The 21,267-nt window shown below is 42.9% G+C and overlaps 2 protein-coding genes across 3 annotated transcripts in view; both read right to left on the reverse strand.

The window, feature by feature from the left end:
* The window catches only part of ppp3cca (protein phosphatase 3, catalytic subunit, gamma isozyme, a), a 49,665-nt gene extending 41,701 nt beyond the window's left edge, over positions 1 to 7,964 (reverse strand). For both annotated transcript variants that reach the window (XM_061816687.1, XM_061816685.1), the window contains exon 1: positions 7,226 to 7,964. In XM_061816687.1, coding sequence (XP_061672671.1) covers positions 7,226 to 7,286 — 61 coding nt within the window. In that variant the 5' untranslated portion in view covers positions 7,287 to 7,964. The remainder of the gene's footprint in view (positions 1 to 7,225) is intronic.
* Positions 7,965 to 11,746: 3,782 nt separating this feature from the next.
* The window catches only part of vps37ba (VPS37B subunit of ESCRT-I a), a 25,992-nt gene continuing 16,471 nt past the window's right edge, over positions 11,747 to 21,267 (reverse strand). Inside the window, exons 3-4 of the mRNA XM_061817515.1 lie at positions 14,951 to 15,033; positions 11,747 to 14,203 (exon numbers count right to left, since the gene is read on the reverse strand). Of these exons, the coding sequence (XP_061673499.1) occupies positions 13,712 to 14,203; positions 14,951 to 15,033 (575 nt within the window). The 3' untranslated portion in view covers positions 11,747 to 13,711. The remainder of the gene's footprint in view (positions 14,204 to 14,950; positions 15,034 to 21,267) is intronic.

Consider the following 21,267-nt stretch of genomic DNA (forward strand, 5'->3'; position numbering starts at 1 on the left):
ATCCTTCCACGGTAATTAGGCAATGCTTGGGTATATTTCTCTTCTCTGTCAGTCAAACGTGGTATGGCGGTACCGAGCAAAATACGCTCTTATGGCCTCTTTTATTTTATTACAGACTGCGAAAGATCATCTTCAACAACTTTTGGACACCTGCAGGTCTCGTCCTAAAGAGATTGTATTGTAGTTCAAACATTAGTGAATACATTAGAAATTGTAAATGGCAAACTGTGGTGTAATGGAGGGGGGAGGAAGAAATAAATGTCTGAAACTATTTGACAGGGAATAGCAGCTTCTGTCAAGTGTAACTGAAAAACACAAGCATGGTGCTTTTAATGAAAAGAGTGGGAAAAAAGAAAAAAAACTGATAAAATGATCAAGGTCATTTCTTACTTCTGCATCTTTTCTTTAAAAAAAAAAAATACTAGATTAGTGGCGGTTCTAGACCAATTTTACTGGGGGGTTGGGCTAGGGCCAGGGATTTTGGCATAGGGGCAAAGCTTTATCAACATGTACGCATGCATACATACATACAATTGTCCAAATTGCTTCACTATATTTATTCATTGCATTAATAAACTGTACCTATATATTGTATTTGTGACATTCTTTAATTTCATTCTAAAGTCTGAGTATGAGCTAAGACTATTAATTAGCCAAAGCTAGACATCTTGTACACATTACATAGCACATATTCCTATGTTAAAAGGCACCAAAGTTGAAATAGTGAGGAATACATGACATGTAAGGAACCCAATCTATAACATTTATTATAATTTTTATTGTAATTTTTTTTATTTACTACTAGCGGCACGGTGCAGCATCTGTAGAGTCTTGGCCCCACAGTTCTGAGAACCGGTGTTCAAATCCCGGCCCGACCTGTGTGGAGTTTGCCTGTTCACCCCATGGCTGCGTGGGTTCTCTGTGGGCACTTTGGTTTCCTCCCACCTCCCAAAAACATGCATTCATTGGAGACTCTAAATTGCCCCCAGGTGTGGTTGTGAGTGCGACTGTTGTCTGACTCCATGTGCCCTGCGATTGCCTGGCAACCTGCCCGACGTTAGCTGGGATTGGCTTCAGCACTCCCACAACGCTCATGGGGATAAGCGTCTCAGAAAATAGATGGGTAGATGGATGGATGGATTTACTACTGCTGCGGGGTTGCTTGGTTTTGTGTAATGCAAAGGTTAACTTGCATTACCCCAAAGAATGAGATCAACTAAACCTGACAAAGCCTGGTGTGACATATATAACTCATAGAGTTGCCCAACAACCTTTTTTTATTTCCTAGATAGTTATATTTTCATGGTGCTGAATGCCTCTTGCCAGGTAGATGGCAACTTTATTTATTTCTTTCTTCTTCTTCTTTACCTTTCGCCTTGTCCCGTTAGGGGTCGCCACAGCATGTTATCTTTTTCCATCTAAGCCTGTCTTGTGCATCCTCCTCTCTAACAGCCACTGTCCTCATGTCCTCTCTCACAACATCCATCAACCTTTTCTTTGGTCTTCCTCTCGCTCTTTTGCTTGGCAGCTCCATCCTCAGCACCCTTCTACCAATATACTCACTCTCTTGTCTCTGAACATTGGCAAACCATCTAAGTCTGCTCTCTCGAACCTTGTCTCCAAAATATCCAACTTTTGCTGTTACTCCAATGAGCTCATTTCTAATCCTATCTAACCTTCTCACTCCGAGCGAGAACCTCAACATCTTCATTTCTGCTACCTCCAGTTCTGGTTCCTGTTTTTTCTTTAGTGCCACCGTCTCTAATCCGTACATCATGGCCGGCCTCACCATTGTTTTATAATCTTTGCCCTTCGTCCTAGCGGAGACTCTTCTGTCACAGAGAATGCCAGACACCGTCCGCCAACTGTTCCACCCCACTTGGACACTTGGAGCCCCACGCAGATATCATCTTGTGGCGTCTCAATGAAGCTTAGAAAGGTGAGGAATCCGCCCCGACTACACGACAGGACTTGGTCAATGACTTGAAAAGAGCTGGACCATCGTTTCCAAGGTCTTCTTCATCTCTTGTCCTTTCGGTTGTCCCGTTAGGGGTCGCCACAGCGTGTCATCTTTTGCCATCTTAGCCTATCTTCTGCATCTTCCTCTCGAACCCAAACTGCCCTCATGTCTTCCCTCACCACATCCATAAACCTTTTCTTTGTCTTCCTCTCGCTCTTTTGCCTGGTAGCGCCATCCTCAGCACCCTTCCACCAATATACTCACTCTCTCGCCTCTGAACATGTTCAAACCATCAAAGTCTGCTCTCTCGAATCTTGTCTCCAAAACATCCAATTTTGGCTGTCCCCGAATGAGCTCATTTCTAATCCTATCCAACCTGGTCACTCCGAGCGAGAACCTCAACATCTTCATTTCTGCCACCTCCAGTTCAGCTTCCTGTTGTTCCTCAGTGCCACCGTCTCTACTCCGTACATCATGGCCGGCCTCACCACTGTTTTGTAAACTTTGCCCTTCATCCTAGCAGACACTCTTCTGTCACATAACACACCAGACACCTTTCGCCAGCTGTTCCAACCTGCTTGGACCCGTTTCTTCACTTCCTGACCACACTCTCCATTGCTCAGTATTGTTGACCCCAAGTATTTGAAGTCATCCACCCTCGCTATCTCGTCTCCCTGGAGCTTCACTCCTCCTCCTTCGCCCATCACATTCGTGTTCAGATATTCTGTTTTACTTAGGCTAATCTTCATTCCTCTCCTTTCCAGTGCGTGCCTCCATTTTTCTAATTGTTCCTCCGCCTGCTCTCTGCTTTCACTGCATATCACAATATCATCTGTGAACATCATGGTCCAAGGGTATTCCAGTCTAACCTCATCTGTCAGCCTATCCATTACTACCGCAAACAGGAAGGGGCTTGGCGCAGACCCCTGATGCAGTCCTACCTCCACCTTAAATTCTTCTGACACACCTAAGGCACACCTCACCGCTGTTCTGCTGCCATCATCCTGTACTATTCTAACATATTTCTCTGCCATACCAGACTTGCGCATGCAGTACTACAGTTCCTCTCTTGGTACTCTGTCATAGGCTTTCTCTAGGTCTACAAAGACACAATGTAGCTCCTTCTTTCCTTCTCTGTACTTTTCCACGAGTATCCTCAAGGCAAATAATGCATCTGTGGTGTGCGGCAGTTTTTGACTAAATCCAGTAAAGGAACCTACTAGAATATTAAACTTAACCAACATGACACAAGTTTGCTCTGCCCTTTGTGTCGGTATATACTGTATATATAATTGTTATTGTACATACATTACATATGCACTACGTACTGTAGCACCAGAGAAGTGAACAGAAAATACCCGGCATGCCTAGAGGCATGTTGTATATACAGTAATTAGGTGACCATTGTAATGTTAGACGTGTGTGTGTGTGTGTGTGTGTGTGTGTGTGTGTGTGTGTGTGTGTGTGTGGTGTGTGTGTGTGTATGCATGAGTGTTTGTGTGTACATGTGTTTTACCCAATGGATAGTTGTCTGTTTCACTCACCTGTTGGTTTTCGCTTTCGTTGTACCTTAAGTGTAGGTGCTACTCTGTGGAGTAATCCTTGCCTTTTTTCATAATGCGGCAAGTGCGTATTTAGTGTGCATGTGCTCCTGATGCTGCGGTCTTTCTACAGTACTGTTTAATAATGCTTTGGAACAGGGGGGCACAATGGGGTCCAGCCACAGTGTGAAGGGCCCCACTCCAAACACTCACACCCTACCTACAACCGCCACTTATAACAAGATTAACCCGGAGATAAAACTAGAGATTTAATTTTTGTCAAAAGAAGGACCACAAATTACAGTACACATTACACTAAACTTTTAAGCCCCATAAAATTCAGCCTGTGTTCAGGGCACGGTCTTGTCTCGTGAAAATGAGCCACTGCTAACCTTGCTCCCCTCTACTGCTGGTCCAATCCCAGGCACTCGCAGATTTAATTTCACTCTTGTTGGGTAGCAAGCACCCCAACTATTTGCATAGAAGTAATTAATAAGTCCTATTTTTATAATGCAAATAATTTTCCCCTTAAAAAGTTTGGTCTCCTTCACTTTGGCACAGTACACCACTCACTCACATTTGAAAAATTGTACATGTGCGGTTAGTCATGCTCGCAGATAAGGTTGCGGGTGTGATTAGGGATGGAACCTGAAGACCTTAAAATAATTTACTGGATTAATATAACATAACTGTAAATTAAAAATGAAATCAACAAATACATAACTAAAATAGAAAACAAAAATTTCAATCTCAGAAATGATAATCTCCAATGTCAACTGATATTAGTAGAACATGATATAAAACGGTATTTGAAATTTTTCATCAATAAAAATTCTTGATCTGAGAAACTTAATCTGAAGAAAAGTTAAATGAACTGGCCTGTCAAGGAATAAACACGGTCTGTACTTGCAATGTTTTGAGAATCTTGAAAGTTTAGTTCAACATAATCGGCATTAGAGGCAACAAGCTAGCGATACATTGGAACAAACATTCCTGTCGCCAATCGTGATGTAAAATAGCAGTAGATGATCTATATCTTCCTAACGCATGTAGAGGGGAAAAGTTTTCAACTTCAAGATAACGCGTACCATGGGGAAAATGAGATAAATTAGAATATAGGTGAAGTCAACGTAAATCACAATCTCATACTTATATAGTAGTAGCGGGTGGGGAGTTAGGGAATGCACGTGCGCATCGCCGCGACAGCCGTAAATAGGAGGCCGGGTTGCTAGAATGCACCTTTATGTGCGTGCGCTTGACGTATTGGCCACACCTGAATCAAGCGACGAGGTGGATGATAGTCTAATGTCTTTTTTTTTTGGGCATGCCATCACAAGATAAACCAAAACTGCCTCGCGATTGACACGTTGAGCACCCCTGGTGTAACTGAATTTGGACATGCTCAGTACGGTTAACTTGCATTTCCTGTTTCCGGGTTAAGACTGACTGTTTAGGAGCAGGTTTGTTTAGTTAACAATGTTAATCAAATAAACACGTAAATTAATGTCAAGTCAACATAAAATAAGCGACTTGTGCAGTTAACCACAGCCTGACGTCTTTTATATTTTTTAACACGGAAGCACATGGTCTTGTTGTACAACGAGCTGCCGCTCAGCGTACTTCTACTTCCTAGTTTACCTAACACCGCCCCCCTTGGCTCTTAAAGGGGTACACTCATAATTACAAACAGAACACACACCCGCAACTTTATATTGCGGGCATGACTGGTGGACCTCACCCGTAACTTTATATCAGCGGGCATGGCTGGTGGACCACACCCATACATTTTTCAAATGAGAGTGACTGCTTTCTAGTATCTTTCATAGTAGGCGGGACCAATCAAACAGTGAATTTTAAACAACTGATATTAGCCTTTTCGAATTAACAAAAAATCTGCCAAACTTTTGCAGATTTTTATTTTCTACACTCACATATTACAACATAAGACAATGATAATGACATTCAAGCAAACAACAACACAGGAAATTGAGTAAAAAAAAAAAAACATCCACGATGAAAAATAACTAACAATCACCATAACAAACATCCAGGATGAAAAATAACAATTAACAATCACCATAACAAATGGACACACAAAAACAAATGTGATTTAACATTAAGATAAATTACTTCTTAACACTTTTTTTGCATGTTCATACTTTAAAATTCCTCTGTTGTGAAATTAAACACTAAATGGAAAAGTATTGTAAAACACTCAAATGTTCTGCCTGTAACTCATATTTGTTGCTGTAAGCCTTTTAGGACATCTCGGATAAGCGGAAGAAACTGGATGGATGGATGGATGGATGGATGGATGGATGGATGGATGGATGGATGGATGGATGGATGGATGGATAATTGGGGAATTGCTTTGTCATCTGATTTTTTTTTCTTTTGTTAATCAGACTGCTTTAAAAAATTTATCCATCAGGTCCTACTAACATTAAAGCTAATGACACACAGCAGCCACTATTTAAAAAAAGTCGCTCCTGTGTAATATTGGAAATGAAATCAGGAGAGATGCTCCTTTTCGCTGGCAAAATACTTCTTCTCCTTGAAGAGATGCCACACATAATGAAAAATAAAAACCAAACAACGAATGTCTTCCAGGCTTGCGCCTTTGTTCAAGGTGTCACATTTCTATTCTTTGTTAATTCATTGTAGGTTACACTGGTATGGCATCACACTAATTACATAGCTGCTGCTACTGTTACATCTGCTGTACACATCCTGCAGTGTCAAGCGCAAACAAGGTTGGGGGTTTACAGTTCTAAACTGGACCACAGTAAACGGAACCAAACTACACTAACATGATGTAAACTTGGATTTAAAGCCCCTAGTTACAGGAGCAAATCCACGCAGCCACTTCCGAAATATGAGACCCAGATTGCATTGTATAATGATGGATTTAATGGCAATCCCATTTTAATTGAAAACATTGGTCTGGGGCTTTCCCCGAATCAGAAACTCGTCCTAAATAATGTCACCCCTTTCCCTTCTCAAGTTGCTGTTCTCTCTGACCAGCATGTAGCTGGCCATGTTGGGAAGATCACCGGGGAGATTCTTTCCACAATTAACTCAGTCACTCTCTACTGGCTCACACTTCAGCATTCCAGTCCCCTGGCAGAACACTCTCAGAGTGCCCTTGCAGACAGAAAAGGATGTGGGGTGTGTGTACTTTCTCTATTTGTTCTGGTGACCCAAGTTAAATTGGGTTCTATCTCATGGGAGTTACTTCAGCCTTGGCATTGCCCCGTCTTGGGTAGACACAACAAATAGTGTCCTGTCTGCTCAATGAAGCATCAGGACTTTAGGGTGAAAGAATCCATCTTCTCAAGTTCTGTTAGCAACCTGATCAGATCTTGGGTATTCCCATGAGTGAGCGAGGCCCCGAAGAATTAGGTATTCAAGTCTCCAAAATCTCAAGGACAGTGAGCACCGATTATAGGACTGTGACTCGCCTTTGATTTATACTACAATGCCAGATATGCATGGACAAAATAACTGCAGAAATGAAAATGTGTTTCATTCAAATCCGATTCTTTTCAGTATCTGCATTGATGGTCCAGGGATTTGTACAGACCTTAAATGTGTTACTCATTTGTCATTACAGGGTGTACTGAGCTCTGCAGACCTTTTTAGGGAGCGGTTCATGTAAATAAATCAAAAAGCAACACGCAGTGCACATGAAATAGTTGACGTGTAAGTGAGGACAATCACTTACCTTTAACGAGCCGCTCCGTTGTGGACTGTTTCTCTGGTTTATCTTTATCTTTTCCTGACATCTTCGCTTCGCTTGTATTTGGCAGTTGAAATATTATACTGTTCACCCTCGGCTAGCTTGATACAAAGTAGCACATCGGTTTCGTGGTCTTGATTTTCAGTCTAAATCCAGATTTGTGTTCCCCCCCTCCCCAAAACACAGTAACAAAAGAAATAAAGAAAATATAAGACAGGGGAAGGAGCTCCAGCTCTTTGTGGTGTGTTAGCCTACTTGCAGCAACATTAGTGTTGGAGAATAATTACGGTATGTAAATGTTTGCAGGAACAGAAGCATATAAACACGAAGAGCGAGCTCCCGTTAGTTTGCAATCGCTGTCAACTATTGCAAACCAAAAATACCTGGATATTACCTAGAGCGAAGGGCGCCGCCGTTACAAAATAATCCGATTTAGTTCCTCTATTTCTGCTAGTTAGCCAGCTAACATTTTTATGTAGTGGTAAGTAAGAGAATTGGACAGCCAGCAAATGAAGACTGAAGGTTCATCTTCTACGTACACGTCGTTCCCTGCAGGAAAATGACAACCTTGTCGTAGCACATTTTTTAAAACGTAAAATCGTTCCAAGATAGAGAGCTCGTCTTGACAGTGTATCCTCCTCCTCCTCCTCCTCAGATTAAAGTGTAATCTGACAGTGTGGAGCAGCGGTGGATTTCCTACAACATGGTGGAGCCGCTGTGACGTGACTATGGAAACGTGACACGTGGGTTAGGGGTGCATTCACAAAAGCTATGCGTTTACGAACTCGGGTTTCGGGTGAAATTTTAGGATTCCAAACCGAAGGAAACTTATTGAAAATGCAATTTAACTTTTACAGGTGATATAGATTTGTTAGTCGCTTCACTTTTGAATGCACATCTATTCAACTTTCTATTCAAAAAACAAAAACCCCGACAAAGCGTGGCTCAGGCCTTTTCATCCCCGAAGAAGGGACAAATGGGTGTTTTCACACCCTGCACGCTCGAACCAGCCGCCAGACCATACTTCTTGGATCCTTACTTTCATTTTAAGATTAATTTGGTTTAAACCAGTGGATATATAAATATAAAACATCAGTTTTGGGGTCTCAGAAGAGAGCTTTTTTTATCTACTGATGACCAGCAAATTGGTCATCTCTATTATTATACTATTATATTATATGGCTTTAGACTGTCGCGATTTTCTCACTTCTTCTTCTTTTCCTTTCGGCTTGTCCCGTTAGGGGTCGCCACAGCGTGTCATCTTTTGCCATCTTAGCCTATCTCCTGCATTTTCCTCTCTAACCCCAACTGCCCTCATGTCCTCCCTCACCACATCCATAAACCTTCCAACATACATTGAAGTTTCCAGCAATCCAGTCACCAACGGTGGTCATTCTAGTGTTCACAAAATTACATTTTTGTCAAGCTCTCCTATTGTTATGAAGGAAGACACACCTCTGCTGTGGCGCTCCATCGCCAGTAGATGTCGCTCTCATCCCATTCTGTGTCCCGACCCAGTCGCCCAAACAGCATCCCTTTGAGTGAGTAGGAGAGGACCAGGGCTGAGGGTGCCTGGAAGGGTGATCGCTAATCAATTTAGCATAACCATGCCACCCACAGCAGTCTTTGCTCTGATGTTCTAGCTGGCAATCCATTTTAAGACAGAGTACCAGAACAAATGTTGTGTCTCCTGTCCTTGCTTTCCAGTGGAAACACAGGATGAGTTCGCTGAACTGCAGGGTCTCATCTTGCTGTTTCTTCATTGTTGCACTCATTTTGGCCATTTCTATCCGGGATGTTGTTCTTTCCGTCACAACCCACAGCTCGTGATCTTAGGTGAGAGTAGGAACATAGATGGACCAGTAAATTAACAGCTTCACATTTCGGCTTAGTGCATTCTTTGCCACAACGACAGATAAAGTCCGCATCACTGCAGAAGCTGCACCGATCCGGCTGTCGATCTCCCGGTCCATTCTTCCCTCACTCGTGAACAAGATCCCAAGGTACTTGATCTTCTCTACTTGGAGCAGGACCTCATCCCTGACCTCAAGAGGCCAGGCCACGCCACACTTTTTCGACTGAGGACCATGGTCTCAAATTTGGAGGTGCTGGTTTTCATCCAGCCGCTTCACACTCTGCTGTGTGAGTTGTATTTCACAGCTTGATGAAGGCTTCAGAACCACATCATCTGGAAAAAGCAGAGATACAATACAGAGGCCATCAAACTGGACCCACACTACACCTCAGCTGTGCCAAGAAATTCTGTCCATAAGTTATGAACAGAATCAGTGACAAAGGGCAGCCTTGGAGGAGTTCAACCCTCACCAGAAACAAGTTGTCTTACAAACTCTGACACCGTCGTACAGGGACCGAACAGCCTATATCAGAGAGTTCGCTACTCCATACTCTCCATACTCACACATGACTCCCCAAAGGACACAGTTGAATGCCTTCTCCAAGTCCACAAAACACGTTTACTGTTGGCGAACTCCGGTGCACCCTCAAGGACCCTGCCGAGGGTGTCGAGCTAGTCCATTGCTCCAGGATCAGGATGAAAACCACACTGCTCCAGTTGAATTTGTCAGACTTTCCGATGGACCCTCGTCTGCAGTACCCCTGAATAAAGTTTACCAGGAGGCTAAAGTGTGTGATCCCCTGTAGTTGGAACACACCCTCTGGTCCTCCTTCCTAAAAGGTGGGACCACCATCCCAGAGGCACTGTCCCAAATGTCCATGTGATCTTGCAGAGGCACGACAACCAGGACAGCCCCACATCATCCAGACCCTCTAGGACAGTGGTTGCCAAAGTCAACCTGGGCCCGGACCCCCAGTGAGTCATTCAAAAAGTTCAGACCCCCAACCTTAGGTTTTGCAAATAATGTAATGTAAGCTACCGGCACTGTAGGGCTGGAGCGTGGCGCTGCCTGAATCATTCATCTGGGCTAGGGTCAAAATAGGATAGATAGGATGTGAGACATAGCAAGACAGAAGGAAAAAAAAACTTTTTTGTTCTTTTCTTCAGAAAAACATTTTATTATTACTCTATCTCAGACATCGTGTCACGGACCCCCAGGAAAGACATTCTTCAGCCCCTGGGGGTACGTGAACCCCACTTTGGGAACCACTACTCTAGGCGCATATCATCCATTCCCCGGACCTTGCCACAGAGCAGCTTTTTAACAACCTTGGTGGCCTCAGAGATAGGAGAGCCCACCTCAGAGAACCCAGACTCTGCTTCTTCATGAGAAGGCGTGTTGGTGGAATTGGAAGTCTTCGGAGCATTCTTCCACTGACTCACAATGTCCTAAGTCGAGGTCAGCGTACCCCATCCCTACTATACAGTGTTGATGGTCCTCTGCTTGCCCCACCCCCGAGACACCAGATGGTGGACCAGAATAAGTATACCTACACCTGCTCGGAGTCTCTTACCGTGGGCAACTCCATAGTGGGAGAGTCTAACTCCACTCAAGAGTACTGGTACCGAGCCCATGCAGTGTGTGCAGACAAGCCCACCATGTATAGTCGGACATTCTCAACCTCACACACCAGCTCGGGCTTCTTCCCTACCAGTGAGGTGACATTTCACGTCCCGAGGGTCAACTTCTGAAGCTGAGGATCAGATTCCCCAGGTCCCTGCCAGCCCACACCTCACCCGCGCCTTATGGCACCTTCCACAGGTGGAGAGCTAATTGGAAGGGGGACCCACGCTACCCATTCAGGCTGTGCCCAGCCGGGTCCTATGGCTTCAGGTCCGGCTACCAGACGCTCGCTGCATGGGTGGAGACTGGCTTACGAATCGACCGTCAAGGGTCCACGGCAATGTCAGCAGCCCGCTCTTGTAACAGACCAAGGAGGGTAACCAGCGTGCGAGCCGGAGGGTTGGGCACACAACACCCCGAGGTGCAATTTAGAAATTCAGGATAAAGTCAAATTAAGTTTGTGTGTCACCAAGAATGTTCATATGTATTGTGCATATTAAATGCGGACTTAAATTTATCCTGAAAGTCAAACGTCCGTAATTTACAGAGTCAAATTTTGAGCAATAAACTGTCTGCTAAAAAGAAGGAGTTATAAGATCCAGGGTTGATTTTTGTTGACTACTTACCATGACGAACAATGATGCACCATACGGTTCGTATAGTTTATCCTATAACTCAATATCTAAATAAAATGTTCCCACATTTCGCACGTAGATCGATTTGACGTGAACAGATTTCCACTCCATTCAAAATGTTAGGAGGGGCATTTTCTTCAAGTTAAGATTAATACATGACAGAGAAAAAAGTCCTTTAAATATGACACATACCATTTCAAAGTTATATGCATGACCGTATAAACCATTACGTATCACAGCAACGATTTTTCACCAGCAGTTTTCTCGACAGAATGAATTTTCATCCCAGGACACGAGATGGCAGTCTTGTTCAATGTAAAATTACTGTGCGATACCCACTTTCGACACGTGAAATTAGGTGCTCAATGGCATGTCTTAATGAGAAAAACTGATACAAAAATTCTGGATTTATTGAACTTGAAAATAGCATACAATTCCACCTAAACATTCAGAATAAGTAAACACCTAAACGGTACACAAAATATCACCAACCACATAAAACCATGGGAGCGGGTATCAGGTCAGCTGAACAGCAGCTAAAAGAACTATTAAAGGGAGGGTTTTTTTTTTTTGACAAAGCACAAACGCCATGCACAAAATAATTATCCAGTATTAATTACAAATGCTTTTTCACAAGTCATTGAAGATTTAGCTTTCAAATCTGTAATCTTTATACTCTTATGTAAATACAACTAACATGACATTTCAAAGCCCTGTAATTTCACAAACGGGGTCAAAAACAAAAAACAAAAACAAAAAAACATGCAAACATATTTGAAGTCACGCCAGACATATCTCAACACAATGTGGAAAGAATGGTCACAAGCACCAGTAGGCACAAAGCCTAAGGATGTCACACTGGCACAGCCGCTATGCTCTGGCTTCCTGTTTCTTGTGAGAGCAAACACCGACGGACTTGAGTTACAAAGCTGCTCTTTTAAGAAGAACTAATCAAATTTCCCATACGTGGCCAAGTCCATGAGGAAACTAAAGAAAGCGCAGTCAGCAGGACGTGGACAACGCCACTACACGTATAGGCACTCATGGCTCTTCAACAGTGCACAGGAACAGCAGTAAAAGGTGAAAAGTGTTGTTCTGGATACACCACAAAAAGATGAATTCCAAAGCTTGGCTTGTCTTGCAAGTCCCTCTTGAAGAAGTCGGCTTTGCATGAGAAAAATGTTTTGATACACATAAAACACAAGACAGACAATATGACCAAGGATTACTTTTGCAAAAAAAAAAAAAAAGTCAAACAGAGATGCATGAAGTCTTTGGCCTCACGCTGCGCGTGTGAGAAAACAAGCACATGTTTGAGATCAACTTACTTTTGGGTGGGGTCAACTGAATTGTTGGAAGAAGCTCCAGACCAAGCAAGAGAAGACAAGAGTGACGCAAAGCGCTCCACACAACATGAATCCAGAGAAGACACACAAACAAACTGTACTGTATGGCAATATACAAATCCTTCACCTTGGACTTGGCTCACAAGCCTAAATTATTAATTCTAATAGTTCAGCCACCCATCTTGTCAAGTCCCTTTTGACATCTGCCCTGATTTTGGACTACATGCAAAAGTCAGCCCTCTTGAATAAGGCAGGTCTGGACCTTCTGAGAGACACTGCATTTTGATTCATCAAACAAGGTTTTTCTTTAAGTGTTCATCAGTCTAGACTGTTGTACATGAATCTATTAAGTACTATTGAATAAAATGATGCTGAAATTAGGTGATTTTCTATGTACCATGTGAACATGTATAAAAATAAGTCACAGCATATATGCTTTCCCCCTGAATATACTCTGGGAAATGATATTTTTGTCAAAACACAGTAAATATGGTCTTTGTTTGCATACACACAACCAATAATATTAGTATGCTGCAACTGGAAAACGACTAAGTAAAACCTACTTTCCTCCCGAGTTCCATTGAAGTTTCAGGAACATGCAGGGAGAGTGGAGAGACCAAAACAGACTTAAAGAGCTAATGGTACTTAATATGGACAAAAAGTGCTAATAGATGACAAACTCAATAGCCCACACACTACAGCTTGCGTCATTCAGAGGCTACACGGGGCGTTGCCTCTATGAAGATTAGGGCCAACTGGAGGCCAGGATGAAATTGCCATATTTTGTTGTAGTTGTTTGGAGTGTTGATGGGTGGGAGTGGTGAGTGAAGAGGTACACACATATCCCCACAATTACAGATAGACATCAGCTAAATGTTGGTATTGCAGATGTTGCTGGTCTGCCTTCTGGTCTGTCATAAAGATGGCAAATGCCACGTAAAATTGTTCAAGAGTTCCAGTAGTGAAGTGTCCTTAGCACACACTTAACTCCTCGGTGGCAATGGCTATTTTTCACTGAATGATGAAGCCAGGCTGCGGGGCTACACGAGAGGGGGTTCTCTGTGGCAAAGCAGGTGGATATTGTCCTAAGAAAGGATAGCCTGATGAAACATTTGGATAGGGTTGGCCCGTTCTGGGAGGAATTGGCGGATATGGTGAAACAGCATAGTAGGTCGAAGGCTGGGGGGGAACAGTTGGAGCTGGATTTAGCAGTGGGGCTGTCTGGGCTGGGGGAGGAGGAGGCTTCCTTCTGGGTTGAACAAGAGGGGATGAGTCACTGCCTGCCTCAGTGAGGAGGGAGGATGAGGGTCTGGCTCCAGCTGACATATCCTGAGATCGGGAGGTAGATACTGAAGCCTGTGGAAGCTGCTGACCCTTCAGCACCATCTCCTGCAGCTTCTCAATCTTAACCCTTCTCAAGTGCGCCAACTTCCTCTGGTTCTGGTAGGAATCAATGAAGGCTTCCAGGGTCATGTCACCATCCAGGAAAGAATCAGCCATATTCTACAGTAGTAAAATAGACATTTTAGTGCAACATGTAAAATCCAACAAAGAAATTGGTAAAGCAGAGATTGTCTCGGTAAAAAAAAAAAAAAAAAAATTCCCATCTATGCAGTATCAGCTGTTCTATATTATTCATCCATCCATAATTTGAGCTGCTTATCCTCACAAGGGTCAAAGGAGTGCTGGAGCCTATCCCAGCTATCTTCGGGCAGGAGCCCTGGTACACCCTGAACTGGTTACCAGCCAATTGCAGTGCACATAGAAACAAAAAAATAAGTCCTTTACACTCACATTCACACCTATGGGCAATTTAGAGTATCCAATTGATGCAAGTTTTTAGAATGTGGGAGGAAACCAGAGTTCCCAGAGAAAACCCACACAGGCATAGGGAGAACATGCACACTTCATATAGCTGGGTCTGAGGATTTGAACCCTAGTCCTCAGAAGTGTGATGGAAAAGCGCTAGTCCTCTAGTGTGCCATCCTGTTGTAAATTACTTAGACAAAATAAAAAGATGAATGTGTACCAGAGGTTTTGAATTCTTTTGACCAAAAACAACTTCCGTCTAGTTTCAACCATAACTAAAATATCAGGTGAATTAAGCAGTTGCAATAATAGAACTGGCAAAGTCAATTATATCTCCCAAATTTTTTGAGAAAAATACTTTGTAGATGAGAATATCAGACAGAGGAATTACTACTCACTGTGAATAATGCAACACATTTATAGAGATGGTGATGGAATTACCTCTGTTTCCTCTTCTATTTTGGCTCCTTCTGCCTGCAGCAGAGCCAACAGAATGTCCAGTGATGTGTTTCCTGACTTGTGGTCTGGGGGTGGGGGGAGGAGGGGGGGGGTGGAGTGATGCCACAATAACATTAGTCTTCGAAAGTTAAAATTAAATGCGTACTGTTTGATGATAAAAAATAATAATAATAATTTAAAAAAAAATACACACATACTTGTCACACAAAGTTGAGGTAAGTTATGCAAAATGTGCCACTCCTGGCCCCGTGACTATCATATCCCAACAACCGCAATTGCTGTGTTTGCCCAGAACAGCATCGGTCCTGGAGCCAGTAATAATGCAGCAGGGTGTGTCCTACCTAGAAACTGTGTGTGATTCCCAATAAAGTATTGCAGTGCCAGCTCTGCGACTCTGCAATGTGATTAGCCAGGATAGCTAGCGTCACTAAATTACTAGCAGCACAAGACGGCAGCACCGAACGTCTCTGGATTAAGAGATTGTCGTGCAGAGCTGTGGAAATGACGGATCAGAGCTGGCTCTATACTTAAGTCAGAATCACTGATCATCATGTTATAAATAACTAATTACCATCTACCATGGTGGCTTTGTTGTCAGATTATTATGTCCAATGCACACACACACACAACAGCTATGTGTTAACAACAATTTTATTAATCATTGAAGTTGTTTTAACAACACAGTGCATGGAACAAAATGATGTTGGACAAGGAGGTCTTGCTCACTGTCCACTCGAAATCAACCCAAAAGTGGTCTATCAGGTTTAGGGGAGGATTCTGTGCAGGCCAGTTAAGTTTAACCATGCCAAATTTTCTCATGTACATTGCCTTAAAGCCCGGGTGTCATCCCTATAAACATTCTAAAATAGATATTGTAATGAAAAATACACATAACATTATTCACTTCAATGTCCATACGAAAAAATAAATGTGAGTGGAGAGCGAGTCATCCATGCGCAAAGTTGCAGAAGTCTCATTCTACGATATCCAAGTGGTCGCCATATTTGCTGCATCCTCTGTAAGTGACGTCACCCGGACATTCGCCAATGAAAACACGCGGCACACCCTAACTATGGGAGACAAACGCGCTCCGTCTGACACGGAAGCTCTTTTCAAAAAGGAGAACACCACACAACCGAGTGAAGTTACCGGGGCAATATTACACTATTGTTTCGAGCCATATTCAGATGATATGCGATCACGGCCAAACCCCATCCCCGTCCGATCCACTTCCACGGCGGAGATGAGCCATCGCGGCAACGCGCAGCCTTCGCAGAAGCAGTGACCGCCGAACGCGGCGCCTCAGCCGGTGTGGGTGAATTTCTGCGCTGGTGGTGCCATATAAGGAGGAGGTGGAGCGGAGCCATGCTGCTTTTAGGTGTATGTTCAAAGCCGCCGCAGTACTTGTTGAACACCGTCGAGCCGGGGCGCATTACTGCCTACGTGTTATTTGGAACCCACGAAGCTCTCGTCCTCTACACCCATGCAATCCATTTTTCACAACCAACCGGGTCTCTTGCAAACTTATGAAGGCTAAATCCATTCTCCCGAGTGTTCAAGCAATGTCCAGCAATGCAATGAGCCGGCATTTTGGCTAACACGAAGAAAAAACGAGCTACCTTCCCGGAGGTAAAACTAATGGAAACAAACAAGTCCACGAGGGGGCGCCTCTGTACTGTACGTCACTTCCTGCTTGTTCTCGAAAACAAATCCCTTGAGAGGATTTTCATGGCGAGAGTTACAAAAAGCTGTATCCGTCAAAATCATGTTCTGTGGTGAAAAAAAACATGGGACCATATTGGCTGTGGCTTTTCATTAATAATATACCAAAAATCATCCATTTCATGACACTTGACCTTTAATCGGCTAATATTCAATGCTGCAATATCGTGTTGGATTGGAAGTGAAAAAGTTAGATTAGGACATCCCTATTGTCTGTTACAATAATAGTGATGGATATTATTTATTAAAAGAGGTTCCATTCTTTTAAATGTTTTCCATAGATTTGTTTGTCTCTCAACCATGACAAGGTAGGCTACCAGGCAAATTATCATCACTCCTTCACATAATGCTGTTATTCACTGGGTCAGCAGAGAGCCTGACAATTGCTCAACACACTGCCTGGGCTTGATCATCATGAGACAGTCATCTGAAACACTATTTTTACAAAATGATCAGGTATTATTCAAAATGGAAAAAGGTTTCCACGTACCAAAAAAAAAAAAAAAAAACTCAAAAGGTTCTACAAATAGAAGTATCTTTCTTGTGCAGTCCAGTTTCACTGACTACAATAGCTATAGACCACCATTTTCAATTAAAAAGCCACTACTTTGCACTGGAAAAGAAGGGAAAATGTCAGGCCCCATCATGCACCACTCCTTCCGCCCACTGCTTCTGTTTCACACCAGGCTTTGGCAGCACAATGGCCCACCGTGCTGCAACATCCTGAGAGGCAACAGACTGTGATGGCAGTGGACAAGCATTGCCTTAGCATCCAAAGCATAATGGAGAGAGATGGCAATGAATGCAGAGTGAGGCAACACTAACATTTTTAAACAAGATGGAGCCAATACAGGGTTCATACTCAGTCTGACTGTCAGGTTCACCAATCAGACATTCATTAAACAGGACGAAAAAGGAAGCAAAGACACCAGTTCAAGTCTTGCGAGGAGAGAAACTGTCTCATACATTTCACCACTGCACTCTCTAATTATACTCTCCTCGGTACCTCTATTTAGTTTTGAGACGCCCCTTATTTACATGGATGTTACAAAAAGGAGACGACAAGCAAAACAGTTTGAAACAACGTGTAAATGTTTGTTCATGTGCATGTGTGGAAGATTGCTGAATACATGTGGTCATCATTTCTTTAACAGGAAGCAGTTCTAACAGTTCTGATGATCAGATGTTTTTCTTCTTGCTATCTCCTGCTACGAGGCTGCCACGTTATCTAGGGCAGAGCAAAGCATTTATTTATTGGAAGCAAATGTATGATAATTATGATCACAATTATTCCTACACTGACCAAAAAAATTTAAGGGTTTTTTAGGGGCTGACACGAAAAATTTAGTGCTGACACGGAAAAAAATTAGGGCCATCGTGGGAATTCAAGAGTAAGGAAAAAAGATCAACCGTTCTTGGTTCATCAAATGTTCCAGTATCTCAATACCTGTGACAGTGATCACCTGTCGCCCCTTGTGGTAGTTCTCATTGATATGACCATTGTCAATGTCTTCACATAACAGTATACAGAAAAACAGATTCTAACTACAATTGCAACTATATACACAAATGTCTTCTACTGATGTCTGTTTCAGCACCCCTACTCTAGCTCCTTGAGCCTACCCAGTGCCTCCTCTATTTGTTGCTGCAGAGGTGCCAAAGTGGCTCTCTTGTCCTTTGCTCTGTCTCTGAGTGCATTGGCCTCGGCGATAAACCTCAGATTCCTCTTTTCTTGTTCCTCCTCACACAGCCTGTCAGCCTTCTCAATAAGCGTTGATATGTCAGTCTCTATTCTGGCTTTTAAAGGCTTTGAGGCAGTAGAGATGAAAAGTGGGCAGCGATGCCAAATGTAGCCAAGTACGAAGTCTTCCTTTCCCCACAGTGGTAGTTTTTAGCAATGTCACAGTCTGGGAACATGACTGTAAAAACTTTTGAATTATTTTCACAAGATTTGTAACTGTAATGGCTGCAGATCACTTTTAAAGTCCACACGATCTCTGCCTTTAACGAGTCAGTCTTCGTGTATTGAACTACGTTCATAAAGCCTGACATCTGGCTGGACAACTCTAGGTGCGCATTAGGGATCGCAACCGGTTACAAATAACCACTTATAACAGGTTTTCGGTTTTTAAAAACCGAAACCGTAATCGAACTTTCGAAATCGGTTAAAATTCATTCAAATCATTACTTCTGGTTCCGGTACTCCACAGTGCGATATTTTTTCAACATCATTTCCACTTTTTTCAAGTTTCGCTGTTAGAGTAAAGTTGGACTCAAAAGAACATTCAGTTAAATCAAAGAAACATCAAACATGTCATCAAGGAAACGCTCCAAAGTATGGGAGTAAACTTGTTTTATTGGCAGACATCAAAACACTACTCGCATAACGGGGGGAACTCTGAACACGTCACTCTGGAAGAGCAAAAACAAAAACAGTCCGTGCGGAACCCTGCACCCCACGAAGTCTCGCGGGTGAATAATGTAAACACCACTATGGTACCGTTTTTTTGCTACAGCTGTTCAGTTAAAACCGGTTATGAACGTAAGCGTTTTATTGCGTTCCCAAGTGTGCATGCACTGCTAGTACAGCTGCCTAAAGTTGATGCTTCACTATCCCAATATTTTAGAAACAGATTCATACCAACGGAAGATGAGAGTCTTTGCCAAATCAGCGTGTCTCCTGTTTTTCCGGTGGAACTCCAGCGCTTTTACGCCCATCTTTTCAAGATGGTAACTCTGCTTGCACAGATGGCAGTAAAACATGTGCCGATCTTTTGGATCTCGACAAACCCAGCTCCTAAACTCCTTACTTTCAACCCAAGCTTCTTGAAAAATGCACTTCCCCGTGATACAAGTTGGATCGATGAAAGAACTACGCTACGTCGTAACGAAGACGAAGTGAAATGCCTACTCACGGAAACAATGGAATATCGACAAGATGGCGACTAGTTGTCAACACGGTGACTTCCGTTGAGAATTTCCGTCTGATTTCGACGCCAGACGGATAGCTATTTTTTTTTTTTTTTTAAATAAAAGATTTATTTTTTAGGGAGAATTTTGGCGGTAGAGGTCCTCCCTTTGATTTTTTTTTTAATTTAAGGCCTTTTTAGGGGCTTGACCGGTTTTCGCAGATTTTAAGGACTTAGGAGCCCCTAAATGCAGTTTCGAAAATTTGGGGGTTTTTGGGGACTTTTAGGGCCGCGTGCGAACCCTGCAATAAAGGGTTGTAGTATAATTAAGCAAACGCATGGAATACAATTTTTTTCTTAAAAAAAAAAAAAAAGATTACATGTCAATGTCCTCTCTAGATCTATACAACAGCTAGTGCAGGGAAGTAAGGGGGTGGGGAAGAACACAGAATACATTTGACAAAAGATTGCTCCTGAGGAAAAAAAGAGGATGCTAAATATCTCCGCATATACGTCTATGAAATTCTCTTCTCACAAATACGGTAGCAATATTGTAAATGACGCCTCATGGTGTAACCATCTATCATTCAACTATGGCTATTTGGCTTTCACAAAGTTTAGATCAGACCTGGTCAAAGTACAGCCAGAAGCCCGCATTCAGTCAGAGTCTCTGACAGACCCATACAAAATTTGTAGTAAAACAAAAATATATATTATGTGGAACGGAACAGCTAATGTAATTTCGTGTTTGGTGCTCAAAATGTCATTATAATTTAAAATTTGGAAATAAAGCATACAGTGGAGAAATGCTTTTGGGGAATGATTAAACCTGGGCAGCACGGTGGGCGACTGCTTAAGAGCATCTGCCTCACAAATCTGAGGACTGATGTTTAAATGCAGGCCCTGCCTGTGTGGAGTTTGCATGTTCTCCCCGTGCCTGCGTGGGTTTTTCTCCAGGTACTCCAGTTTCCTCCCACATTCCAAAAACATTCATGGTAGGTTATTTTGAGACTCTTAAGATGCCCTTAGGTATGAACGTGTGCATGAATGGTTGGTAGCTTGTTTATATGTGCCCTGTGATTGGCTGTCAACCAGTTGAAAGTGTACCTCGACTCCTGCCTGAAGATAGCTGGCATAGGCGCCAGCACTCCTGCGGCCTTTGTGACACCAGTCACTCATATTTGAAAAATGTACAGCTGTGGTCAGTCATGCCCCAAGTATAAAGTTGCGGGTGTGTGTTCCATTTGTAATTATGAGTATACCCCTTTAAGAGTAGAGGGGGGCGGTGTCAGGTAAACTAGGAAGTAGAAGTAGGCTGAGCAGTAGCTCATTGTTATAGACCGTGTGCTTCTGACATCAGGCTGTGGTTCACTGCGCTGGATCAGTTTTCATGTGTGCCAAGTGTGTGCGACAAGTGCGCAATGGCGCAGCTTAGAGGGTACATTGGTCAAGACTACACAAAATAAGCGACGTCTTTCAATATCTATGTATTTCTACTCGAAGCAAATTTAATGCACGTGATTTTTCGTGGTCGACTGTGGAGATTTGAGAGTGAGATGGCGAGCGGGAACATACACGTCTGACTGATAAACATCTCAGAAAATGGATGGATGATTAAAACTGCAGTGTGTAGCTTGTTACCCCCTAGGCTGGAATTCTCCATCAAAA

This window comes from Syngnathoides biaculeatus, chromosome 4, assembly GCF_019802595.1.
Source record: "Syngnathoides biaculeatus isolate LvHL_M chromosome 4, ASM1980259v1, whole genome shotgun sequence".
Taxonomy (NCBI): domain Eukaryota; kingdom Metazoa; phylum Chordata; class Actinopteri; order Syngnathiformes; family Syngnathidae; genus Syngnathoides; species Syngnathoides biaculeatus.